The sequence below is a fragment of the Hirundo rustica genome, chromosome 3, assembly GCF_015227805.2.
Source record: "Hirundo rustica isolate bHirRus1 chromosome 3, bHirRus1.pri.v3, whole genome shotgun sequence".
Taxonomy (NCBI): Eukaryota; Metazoa; Chordata; class Aves; order Passeriformes; family Hirundinidae; genus Hirundo; species Hirundo rustica.
In genome coordinates this window covers 114,851,657-114,864,488 of record NC_053452.1, presented here as the reverse complement: position 1 = coordinate 114,864,488, position 12,832 = coordinate 114,851,657, and the positions used below count along the sequence as shown (strand labels likewise).

Sequence of the window (12,832 nt, the reverse complement as noted above, 5' to 3'; positions counted from 1 at the left end):
TTTCCTTACTAAAGTAGTAATAATTCAGGGAAGTATATTTTTCTTTGGTACTGCAAGACCATGTGAAATCTTGAACTGAAATTATTTTCCTGTTTTGGTAATAATTGTCCGTATTAACCATGGCTAGAGGCAGCCAATGCTCTGGAAAACAGGCACTCCATGAGCTCACGTGTCTAATTCTGGAATATTATGTGGGATTTTATTGTTAATATTTCTCTCCTTATGACAATTTCTCTGTCGAACGTGGCACCACTTTAGCAGAATAACAAACATCAGCTGAATGGATTAATGCTGGGGAAAGCAATTTAGTGCTGGATTGTTGTAAATGATGTCTCTTTACTAGCAGGTTGTTTTATTATGACAAAGATTTCAATTTTATCTGTTCTCAGGGATGGGAGGATTTATTGTTTGTATGAGGTGGCAGCACACTTGAGAAAATGATGAGAGCAGTTCTTCAGGAGAATAAAATTCCTCTCTCTCCAGGAAAGGGCGGCACAATGAACTTTGGCATCAGCTGGAAGAGGGAAAAATGGAGGAGTCTGTGATGGGGACACAGGTCATTGGAAAAATCAGAGTCACAAAATAGTTTAGGTTGGAAAAGCCCTCCAAGATCAAGTCCAGCCATCCCCCAGCACTGTCAAGGCCACCACGGACCCATGTCCCCAAGTGCCACATCCACATGGCTTTTAAAACCCACCAGGGATGAGAATTCCACCACTGCCCTGGAAAAAGGGTTCAGAAATGATTATCAGTGAGAGAATTCCAAGTAATAGTTATTGATCAGGTCATTTGCCACAGCCCCGATGATCAGGGATTTCAACAGCATCATTAGGGATTTATTGAGCATTAAAATCCTTGAAATAAAACACTAAGAATGAGGATTTCTGCTTGGTGTTTGAAGCTGGGCCTGTATCTGAACTCAAACCTGAGTTTGGGTTGTCTCCTTGTAGTGGTTTTGGTTCACCAATTTTTTGTTTCCTGGCCAACGCACTAATTGCTGTGGTGGGTTAAGCGCCCACTAGAATTATTTACTCTTTTTCTGTTTGGAGATAGGGTTAGGAGAAGAGCAAAGCAGGCTCAAACTTTAAAGGGTATAAAGAAAGCTTTATTAACAAAACTGTAAGAGGGAAAAAATTTAAAAAGAATCAGAATAAAACCTTCAAAACACTACTCTCCCTCACAATCTTTTTTTTTTGTTTGTTTCACTGACAACATGCAGAGACAAAACTTAGGTTAGTTTACCACCTCTAAAAATAGTATTTCATCAGTTCTTTTAGGTAGAGGAGTTAATTTTGCTATATCAAAACTAGTTACTGATTGGTTTTGTCAGGGACGGAGGAAGCTGTTGGCAGATTCTCAGAGAGAATCTCTTCCTTCTTCCTTTTTCACCACAAATCAATTAATGCAAAACCAGCACACCCCTCTGTGGCAGTGCAGGTCAGTGCTGACTCGCTGCAACCTCCCGAAAGCGTCTCCCCGAGGAACGTGTTTGGGCAGACGCACAGCACTCACACCTCCACACACACCACAGGTAACTTGCTGATGATGGAGGATAGGACGGGCCTTTGCATAGAAATCCAGTGGGTTTTTATTGCAGCTGCACTGAAAAGGTCCAGAGGAAAAAGGCACTGACAAGTAGAGGGCCCAGGCTTATACATGGGTAGAAGGGGGTGGAGCTAACAGTAACAACCAATCACCGAGAGGTGTGGGTGGGAGAAGGGTGTACAGTGACCAATAGAGAAACATGAGGGTAAACGGACAGGTGTACAAACCAATGGGGTTACAAAGAACAGAGAAACTGCTAGAAACCTGACCATGTGAGGGGAAGTAACAGCCGATAGGCTAACAGAAGGGTGTGGTGCTGGGGTTGATTGACAGCTTGTCATTTAAACAGGGGTCCATTGGAGAAGTTAAGGTCTAGGGGACATTCTTCCAAGGCATAGCCCCAGGAAGTCCCCTAGCAGGCCCACAGGCCTCCATGCTCCTCAGTCTTGGGTTGCTCATTCACACTCAGGTGCCGGCCTAGGAATATGATGTGGAAGAAAATGTGGGTCTGTCCTTGGCATGGATAACGTTGCTCCTTGGCCACCCCTCAGTGTGTTTGTCCAGCCAATGGTAGATTGATAAATTGGCTGCAGAGTTGTTCCTGAGAAAGCCTCAGCCTCACCTGCTGTGGGCACAGCTGGGATTTTAGGCAGCTGGAGCTCAAACTTCCCTTGGAATATTAAGGATGCAAAGCCCTCAAGTGTTAGAGTTGGGCAGGAGTTTATGTTCCTTGCATCTCATGCAGATATAGGCTTGGGATCTAGGGAACAACCCCCAAAATAAGTTAAATCACCCTTGGAAGCAGTTTCATACAGCCTTGGTGTGCCCAATTCCATGGGAGTTCCAATGGCCACTCTGCACTGGAGCCAGGCTGGGAGAGCTGAGGGTGTTCACGTGAAGGAGAGAAGGATCCAGGGAGAGCTCAGAGCCCCTTCCAGAGCCTAAAAGAAACTCCAGGAGAGCTGGAGAGGGACTGGGGACAAGGGATGGAGGGACAGGACACAGGGAATGGCTTCCCATTGCCAGAGGACAGGGATAGATGGGATATTGGGAAGGAATTGTTCCCTGAGAGGGTGGAGAGGCCCTGGCAGAAGTTTCCCAGAGAAGCTGTGGCTGCCCCTTGGTCCCTGGAAGTGTCCAAGGCCAGGTAGGATGAGGCTTGGAGCAACCAGCCTGATTTAGGTGAGGAACCCAAGTCCAAGAGCTCTGGTTATCTCTGTAATCAAGGGGCAGTAACTGCAATTTCATCATAAGTTTATATCTTCTGCAGGAATTGTCCTCAGGAGGTTCCTGCCTTTTTCCAGGATCAGAGCAGCCTTGGCTATTAATTCCTGCAGCTTGCTTAAGCACCTGAATTAGAAGTAGAAATCCAGTACTTTTTGTTGCATTAAAACTTAAGTTTGAAGTTAATCTCTGAAGGTTCAAAGAAAGAACATTGTGAGCCATCAAGGTTGGAGGAGGGGCTGCTCCGTTCTTCTGGTTGTGCTTTGAAGGATCATTTCTGTGACTTTTTAACCTGTCATATCTGCAGTGTTACCAGGAGAAAGCTCTCATGGATCACTGATCTCTGTGTGTATAGAAGCAGTGTATTTAATATTTAGTTTATTTTTACTGCCTTTATTTCAACTGTTTTAGAAAGGGAATAATTGCAGGATGTTATCATTGAAAAGGAAAATTCATTGCTCCAGCTTGACAATGCTGGAATCTCCATGACACTCTAAATAAATAGTTTAATAAATAGTCCCTTAAACATTTATTTAACTAAGCCATCAGACAATTGTCAGTGTTGGTGGTGTTTGTTCCTTAATTCCTTTAACCAGGAGAGGTTTTAATTTACACCCTTAAACAGTCTGATGTCATTTGATAATTGGCCATGGGGGTGAATGACTACAAAAATCTTGTCTGAACATCAAATATCTCTGTGCATAAATTGTTAAACTGAAGCATTTTTGCCTTTTATATAGAATATAATATAATCCATTATTGCTGCCACCTCTGCTGGAAAGCAGAAAATTAAATAACTGTTTGCCATTAATACAAATTATTGCGTTTTGACAGCTTCCTAATCAGCTCAGGTAAAAATGGTGCTGCACAAACAGCACAATTGCCTTGTAAGGAACTTTTCTTTTGGCGTGTGCATGAGAATTCTCCTTGTTTGGGCCTTCAAACCTTTCCAAGGTTTGCCCTTTGTGATAAATTGATATTCAGAAGCATAAATCAAGCTGTGTTTGAGTCGTGCTCTGATGCAGAATGGATTTCTCTTTATAGTTGCCCTATAAATAAACTTGGAAAACACTTGACCAGCGGGTGCTGCCTGTGGATGTTCCTTCCACTGTGCCCTGTATCAATTAATATGCAAATAAGTGATTGAGTATTGGCAGATTTTGACCTCACAATGTGTATTTTGTGCCCTCTTCAGGTATGGGCTGTTTCTGGGGAGCAGAGAGGAAGTTCTGGAGGCAGAAAGGAGTCTACTCCACTCAAGTGGGTTATGCAGGAGGACATACCCCAAACCCTACCTACAAAGAGGTGTGCTCAGGTGAGTCTTTCCTCTTTGGTTTTTAAGGATCTGGAGCGGAGTCCTGAGTTATGAATGACAACCAAGAGTGAAATTAGTGACTGCAGTGAGTAAGGAGATTTGAGGTTTGCTTTACATCCTAAACTATACTGAAATCTATGGATGCCCATCCCACTGCTATCTGCTAATAATTAATGAGTCAATGTATGAACAAATGTTCTGTTGTGATTAATAATCTGTTAATTTCTCACACAGTTCAGTGCACAGCATCCTGTCATTTCCAGGCCAAACCCTTGCATTTATTTTTCACTCTGCACTACAAAACCCCAAAGCAGTTTCTTTCTGTGATCTGTACCACAGAACCCCTGGCAGCCAACTAATGCTGCTGATGGAGAAAATCCTGGCTTTCCTGGACTCCCTTGGAAGTTTTCCTTTGGTTTATTTCCTTGTTAACATTTTTATGCCAAATGCTGACATGAAGGGCTTGTTCTTAGTGACAAACTCTCACAAGTGCTTCGTGGAAAGGGTGTGAAAAGTGACACCAGCTAATAATGGACACTTGAAGCCTTGTTGAAGCCTTGTGCAGAGGTGCTGCAAGGCAGCCAAAAAGGCAGAAACTTGCTGGAAATCGTGAAAAGTGGGAAAAGGGGTGGTTTAAGGGGGAATGGAATGGAATGGAAAATTATTTCTCCATTTTATGGGGGAAGGGAAATTAAAATTGAATAGAATGGAATGGAAAATTCTTCTTCCATTTTCTGGTGACCGCCATACAGAGGACAATCTGAAAAAGCCTTCTGGAGGGTGTGCAGGATTTGGAGCTATTTTCAGTGCGTTCCCCTAATATATAAATACACCATTTTTGGCCAGCATTAGACAACCCAGGATGTTCATTCAGCACCAAACATCTTTTCATATTTTGCTTACAGATGTTCAGAACAATTCTGTTGCTCTGTATATTCATAAGCTTTTAGAAATCTGCATAGCTCAAGTGGCACTGAAATCAGAAGGGAAGAACTCTGCTGTTGTTATTCATTAACTGGGGATGTACAATTACCATATAAAATACCCAGCTAACGATGATTTCCTTAAAAATAGGGTCGTTTATAGGCTTGTGGTTCAGGCTGTTCACATGTGAGCAGGTCATTTGGGTTTGCTTTCAGTTGTTTTCTTTTGTTTATCTTCAGTGACTGGAATATAAGGAAAAATAAAACATGTCTGGTTATTGTATGACATTAGTTAGAAGGCTGAGATTTAGTGAATTAAACCAATTTATAATCTTGTCAATTCTCATCTTTCTGAGGCGTTTTCTCTCATGCACAAATCATAATTTCTAAAAATTAACAATTCAATATAAAAATGTGCCACAAAGGCTTTGTTTCTGCTCTGAGTTACGTAAAATATTTGGCTGTGAAGTTGTTTCACATCTCCTAAGCAGCAAATCCATGTTTTTCTGAGGAATACTAGTGCCTCTAGTATAAGAATTAGTCTTCCATATTGTATTTCCTGTTCTCCTTAAAATGTCTTGGCTTCCAAAGGTCACCTAGGAGGCTTCTGAATAGCTGATGGAAGAGAGTGGAGAAAGGGAAAATCAATTTCTTGCTCTGTTACCTCCTGTTCCTGCAGTCAGCTGGAGATTTCCCAAGTTAATTCCATAAGCCTAGAGTAGGGTGGTGGTTGGGATGTTGTTATTTAAGGGTGGAAAGGTGTGGGGAGGGTTTGGCTGGGTAATTTTGCATATTTGTGCATAAACTGCTGATATTAAAGGCAACAATGGGAAATTTTTGGGAGTTGTTGATGGCAATAGAGGAAAAAATGTAATACAGGAAAGTTCTCATATCTGCCCTTTCCAAAAAATGCAGAAGAATGTCCTGTGACAAACTGTCAGCCTGGTCATGGAATCCTGGAACCTTGGAATGATTTTGGGTAGGAGGGGACCTTAAAGCTCATCCAGTTCCACCCACTGCCATGGACAGGGACACCTTCCACTGTCCCGGGTTGCCGCAAAACCATTGAGCCTGGCCTTGGACACTCCCAGGGATCCAGGGGCAGCCACAGCTTCTGTGGGCAGCTCCTGCCAGGGCCTCACCACCCTCTCAGGGAAGGATTCCTTCCCAATATCCCATCTATCCCTGTCCTCTGGCAATGGGAAGCCATTCCCTGTGTCCTGTCCCTCCATCCTTTGTCCCCAGTCCCTCTCCAGCTCTCCTGGAGTTTCTTTTAGGCTCTGGAAGGGGCTCTGAGCTCTCCCTGGATCCTTCTCTTCTCCAGGTGAACACCCTCAGCTCTCCCAACCTGGCTCCAGAGCAGAGGGGCTCCAACCCTGTGATGAATTTGTGACTTTCCTGATGTTCAGACATGGCCTTGTATTTCTTGGAGAACCCTTCAGCTGGACATCACAACACTTCTAAAGGGGCTCTGGTTCTCCAAAGTGTTTAAATGTATAATTAAACTACAAATATTCCCTTCCCTTTCTGTAGCTTTTAAGAGGGATCTGAAGGTTCCCATGGACAGGAACTAAGTCCACAAGATTAAAGTTTCCAAGCAGTAATGAGAGTGGCTCAGAACATTTTCTTTTGTTATTAAATTGCTGTCAAGAGAATGGATTCCTGTTGTGCCTTTGTCTGGTCTTTTTTTTTTTATCCTTGTAAGAACAGGATATAGGAATTTTAATGACTGTTAAGAATCTCAGTGTTCACCATGGCCTTCATCTGTTCCTTGACAGGATTGGCCAATTGCTCCACCTCTCCTCTTTTTGTTTCCCCCCAGTTCACCTGTGAGAAAGGAATAAAAGGTCAGCCAAAGTGCAAGATACTGAATCAATCAAAGCTGATGTCACGAACTGTGGGAATTACCGTTTTGTGTATTTTTTGTAGCAATTGAAGAACAGGATGTTGTAGAAAATCTGTAATTTTTGTTAACTAGAACAGTTGGAACAAGTTGTGTCTCTGCAATAGTGAGATTACCGTCCTAGGATCCTCCTGGATGTGCATCTAAACCTTGATATGACCCTAGAAACCATAATTTGTCCTCCATGCAATTGCTAAGTCATGAAATAAAATGAATGCAGCAATTTCACTTCAAAAATCATTTGGAAATGTGATGGCAGATGCTGCTGCAACGATAAAATCTTGGCAACAAGAACCCAACAGATGCACTGAATTTCACTTACCTGCTCCTCTGCATCTCTACCTCCAAATTTTCAAAGCTGATGCTATTGACATGTGTTTTTTCAGCAGAGAAGCTGACCAGGAAAACCTTGTTACACCTTAAAATCCAGGATGCAGAAATGGAGTCTGTAGATTTTTCATTTAAAAATGAAAGGCAGAATAAGTAATTATTTTTTATGGTAAATAAATTTGCTATTGCCTGAAAAACAGGCTCCTTGTCCACAAGGGATGGCAACAGCTCTGCTGAAGGAGCTCTGCTCCATCTGTAATCAAGGTTGAGTTCACTTTTCCATCTCAGAATTTGACTTCTCAGGGTTAATGTTTTGTCTGGTTCAGGCTTGAAGAAACCAAAGTGATATTTATTATTTAGATACCTGATTGTGCCTTGTGGCAAATTTAAAATCCTAATAGCCTCACTGCTGTCCTCTGCTCCTTTCATCTATTTGTCCCAGCATTGCCCACAATCACAGGCTTGGGTTGTAGCAGCAATATAAATACAAAATATATTATTTATTATTAACAACTTTATTTGAATTGGGTTCCACTGAGATGTGTTGTTTCCATCTTTCCCGTCTCCTGCTTTATTAAAGATATATATAAGATGAAAATGTGGGAGTCCCAAAGGTTGAAAGAGCCATTACAGAGCAAGTCAAAGACAAAATCTTCTGACCTGGAGCCTGCAGGAAGCTCCCAAAGGAGCTTCATTTTCACAGGAGAGTCCATGCAGGATTGGGCTGTGATGTTCCCTGTGCCACTGGGCCTGAAGACAGAAGATGCAGCACAGAGCTGCTTCTTTTTAGGTATCAGAATACATTGTATTTGTGAAAATGGTGTTAAAAATAGCTCAGTGCTGTTGGTGTTGCCAGGGTGGAGTTTCCTAGTTTTTGTTCTTTTTGTTTTTTTGCTGTGGAGGCCTTGTAAAGAAAAAATGAACTACAAAGGCGGTTACTCAGTCAGTGCTCAAACTGTGCTCTCAGAACTGGTGGTTACTACAGGTGGTAGATATTGGGAATAAATGCTTCCCTGTGAGGGTAGTGAGATCCTGGCACAGGGTGCCCAGAGAAGCTGTGGCTGCCCCTGGATCCCTGGAAGTGTCCAAGGCCAGGTTGGATGGGGCTTGGAGCAACCTGGGATAGTTCCCATGGCAGAGGAGGTGGAAAGGGATGAATTTTAAGGTCTCTTCCAGCTCAAACCATTGTCTATGAAAGCAGGGAGAAGCTGCAGCTCTTGGGAGACCATGACTCTGGAATTAAAGCAGGTGATGGAACATCTTGGTATTTTCCCTGCATTTCTTACTTACTGTGGTTGTGTTCCTGTTCTTTTGCTGCTCCTGCTGCTTATTCTCCCAGGTGAAATCTGCCTTCCTTTCAGGAACAGGACTGAAATGCTGTGGTGTCAGTGTGGATATGTCTGATAACGTATTTTTCCTGAAATTGGGAGAGCACTGCAATTACTCTGTGCAAACATCACCCCCTCTGACTGGCTTGTTTTATGGAACATCTTCCTGTGCTGGCATAGAAAAGTTTGGAAATTGTCTCTTTTCTCACCAGGGTGATTAAGATTTTGAATAATTCTGCAAGTGAACTGCACAGTTTCTAGGTGTTGGAGGAATAATGAAATTATCAAACCACAGGAGTTTAACTTGCTTCTATTTGCTCAGCTGTGCCTGGGACAGTTATAGTTCAGTTTTCAGTAAGTAAATTATGAGAGTGAAATTGTGCTCTGTCTTACCTTTGCAGACACTTTTACCTGAGCTTCCTCCAGGTGAGGAAGACAAGAACTCAGTCCAGTGAAAGGAAATCCTTTGGATCCTTATGGCTGTTGTGCGCTGCAGCAACAAAAATCCAAAGGATATCTGGAGAAGTATTTCGGGGAAAACCAGAGATCAGAGGAGTTCTTGGATTTCCTCATGGGTTTGTTGTGGGCTAAGACTTGAGCACATCCATTGCAGATTGTCTTGGTTTGGAAAGACAGGTGTCTGCTAGGGAGAGCTGGAGCTCCCCTTGGAATGGAGAATGTAACCCCCCTCCCTCCAAAGTATTATAATTTTGCAATTACGGCCTTCAGGAAAAAGATTTGGGAATAGGAATAACAGTTCTTTACTAGGAATTTTAAAAATAAAAATGTAGTAAAGGAAACAATCCAAAAAGAAATCCTAGAAACACTGACAGAGTCAGAATACAACCTGACACCCTGGTGAGGGTGTTGGGAGTAGTCCAAATAAGTCCTCTTGGAGTGGCAGATGTGGTTCTGTTGGAGCAGAGATGATCCTGTAGGAGGGTCCGGTGGTGGTGACACGGGTCCAGTCTTTCCTCTGAGAATCCAGGGGAAAACAGGCTGTCTTTCTGTGCTGAATTTCAGGTAGGAATGCTTGGCTCCTCCCACTGGGTGGAGCATCTCCCAATAGGATGATGTAATTGTTTCAGCCATGCCGTGAGCCTCGATGGCCCATTAACAGCAGATATCCCCAGGAGGGAGGAAAGGTCCTGGAAGAGATAAGGAACACTGCCACACCTGATTTTAACAGCTGGCCCATTAACAGAAGGAACCTGCCCCCTCCCCCCGGAGTTAAAAGAAAAAACACCTCTTCAACTGGTTTCAACAGAGTGGGAATAGAGTACATGCTTTTGGTTACATATTGCGACGCAAGACAGAAGAATTCTTTTCAAAGAGACAAAAGCCTTCAGAAGCTTTGGTGCACTAAAAAAGGGCAGAATGTGAGGCTGGGATTAGAGAAGGTGTAGCATAGCACAAACAAACATCTGGATGCAACATCAAAACCTATTGCAAGGTAGAATCCATCCCTTTGTATCTCTCAGGTTGGAAGCCCTGGGTGTAACCAATGGAGAAGACTCATCCAATTTTTATTTGAACACCTAGAGTGATGGAAATTCCACCATTTCCATCTGTGGGCAACTTCCCCACCATAACAGCATGCAAACCCCGTCTTAAATGATTTGTAGGACTCAGTAATTCTTTTAAACACTGCAGCAGAGGTTTTGCCTGCAGAGCCCCAGGGATGAAACACAAGGCGCCCAAAATACTTCTGACAAAAGATAATTGAGGTATAACTGAGGCTCCTGCTGGTTTTTGCTCATTGACTTCAAAACCCTTTCCAGAAATTGTGTTTTCCTGTCTGGGACGTGGCTGCTCCTACAACAGAGGCAGGAGGGAGGGTGGATCACTGTTTCCCTGACCCCAGGATGTTCAGTGGAATACCTTGGCCATTGCTGGGGTAACTGGGTCACTCAAAGGTTTCTCTTGTCCTTCACTCGGGAACCAAATCCCCTTTTCATTTAAGCTACATTTCTTGAAATTTCTTGGATATATAATCTCAGAAGATGAATAAAAGAAAAGGAGGTTATTGGACTGTTTGGAATGTATCTGCTGTGCGGGTTCATGCCAAGGATGAAGCTGATCCAAGAATCTACTCATAAATCAGCAAAAGTCAGCAGGACTTGGGCTGGATGGGACTTGGAACAACCTGGTCTAGGGAGCAGCATTCAGCCTTAAGGCAGGGCTTGGAACTGGATCAGTTTTAAGGTCCCTTCCCATCCAAACCAGACCAACTTCTGTCTTCATTTACCTCCCAGCTTCCAGGTATTAATGATTTAGTCTTTAATCATCACGGATGACCTTTTCCATATTAATTTGTTTATCCACCTCTTTAATACGATTTTATTCCTGGCATTCACACATAGGAGGGGAAATTGGGGGTTCATTAGCTCCGGTGCTGAACCCGTGCAGGAAGTTTCAAAGAGAACTTGTTAAAGGATATTTTGCTAAAGGTTAATTCTCGGCAGCTACAAATCAACATGTCTGGAAATTAGGTATTTATTCTGAAGAGTAAGGAAAAATTTGCTTTACTGATATTCTTCCCCTAATTATGAATATTCCATAGTGATGTGCTGTACCTTTCTATCATCAGTAGGGCTCAGAGCAATAGGTGAGCTGGGAAGTGATGAAATAAGGTAATGGAGAAAAAAAAAGATCTGCCATACGAGGTCTGAAAATATCACTTATGCACAAGGCTGCTTCTGTGGTTTTTCTTACCCAATAGTACAAATCGTTGCTGTTATTCATCTACTCAGGATTAAAATTGTGATGTGAGCTGTGGCCGCCAGCACTAGAACAGTTTGGTGTGTTTGTGAAAATGATGTTATCAAAAAGCTCACTGTTGTTATGGCGGCCAGTGGGAGTTTCTTTCTTTTTGTAATTCTTGTACTTCTTGTACGTCTTGTACTTGAAGTACTTAAAGTACTTCTTGTTTGTGCTCTGGAGACACTTGTAGAGTAAAAATAAGCTACAAAGCCACTTACTGAGTCTACCAAACTGTGATCCTGGAATTAGGGAGGGACCTTAAGGTGTTCTGGTTCCTGCAGCCCTCAGAGCAAATCTGATTTCTACATGGATGAGGTCACTTCAGCCTGGAGATGTGGACACAGTGACCAGCCTGAGTTGTCTGACCTTAAACCTGTCCTTCCTAAGGAGGAGAAGCTGCCTGCCTTGGATAGAACTCTCTTGGAGCTCTTAAAAATCAGTGAAAGGATTGTCCTGTAGGGCTTTTTAAAGGGCTTCTTCATTAAAAGCAGAAGGAATACACAGCATTGCCTGAAGGGAGACTACAAGAATGATGGAGAGGGAATTTTTACAAGAGCCTGGAGGGACAGGGCAAGGGGGAATGAGTTTACACTGACTGAGTAGGTCTAGATGGGATACTGGGGAAAAATTATTCCCTGTGAGAGTGGTGAGCGGCTGGGATGGAATTCCCAGAGAAGCTGTGGCTGCCTCTGGATCTCTGACAGTGTCCAAGGCCAGGCTGGACAGGGCTTGGAGCAACCTGGGATGGTGAAAGGTGTCCCTACCCATGGCAGGGGATGGGACTTTTAAGGTCCCTTCCAACCCAAACCATTGCAATTCCATGATTCTACACAGCCAGGACTCCTCCTAGGTTTGTACTTAGCAGGAAATATTTTGCTCTGAGAAGCTCAGTGCACTCTTTGCACTGCCCTGCTTTTGTTTTCTGTCCTTCTGAGATGTGTTGTCTGTACTGGCATTCCCAACCATCCCTTTTAAATCCATGGATCCTAGGAATGCTCTGTCTGGGAAGAATCAAGAAGGAATCATGAGGTTTCTCTGCCTGGAGGCATTTCTGTGCCTGTTACTGAGCCCAGAAAAACATTGTGGCAGTGTCTGTGTTCCCACACATGCCCACAGTGCATCCGCACACATCAAATGTTCCTGGGAAAACAAACCCAAATCCCAACATTTGTCCAACTGGAGTTTTTTTGTCTGCTCCTTCCCCTCTCGGTTTAATCCAGTGTTTACTCAGTCAAGCGATTCAATTAGAAGCTGTTTTTATTTTCTTTCTGAAGAGTGAAGAATGTTAATTGTAGCTGAAATGCCTTCGAGTGATTCTCTGCTAATGTCACATTTCCATAAAATCTACAAGAGCCTTGCTTTCTGCAAAGAGAGTGCAGCAGCAGAACAAAAATGCTAAAAAAGTGGGTTTAGTGTTCTGAATGCCGGACTTGGGGCAGACTGGGACCTTGGTGGGGAAAGCAGAGGAGAAAAGGAAGGTCCTTTACTCCCAAAGTGTTGT

The 12,832-nt window shown here is 43.1% G+C and overlaps 1 protein-coding gene across 2 annotated transcripts in view; it reads left to right on the top strand.

The window, feature by feature from the left end:
- MSRA (methionine sulfoxide reductase A) overlaps nt 1-12,832 on the top strand; it is a 236,737-nt gene that overhangs the window by 103,890 nt on the left and 120,015 nt on the right. For both annotated transcript variants that reach the window (XM_040060650.2, XM_058419797.1), the window contains exon 3: nt 3,965-4,084. In XM_040060650.2, the coding sequence (XP_039916584.1) occupies nt 3,965-4,084 (120 nt within the window). The remainder of the gene's footprint in view (nt 1-3,964; nt 4,085-12,832) is intronic.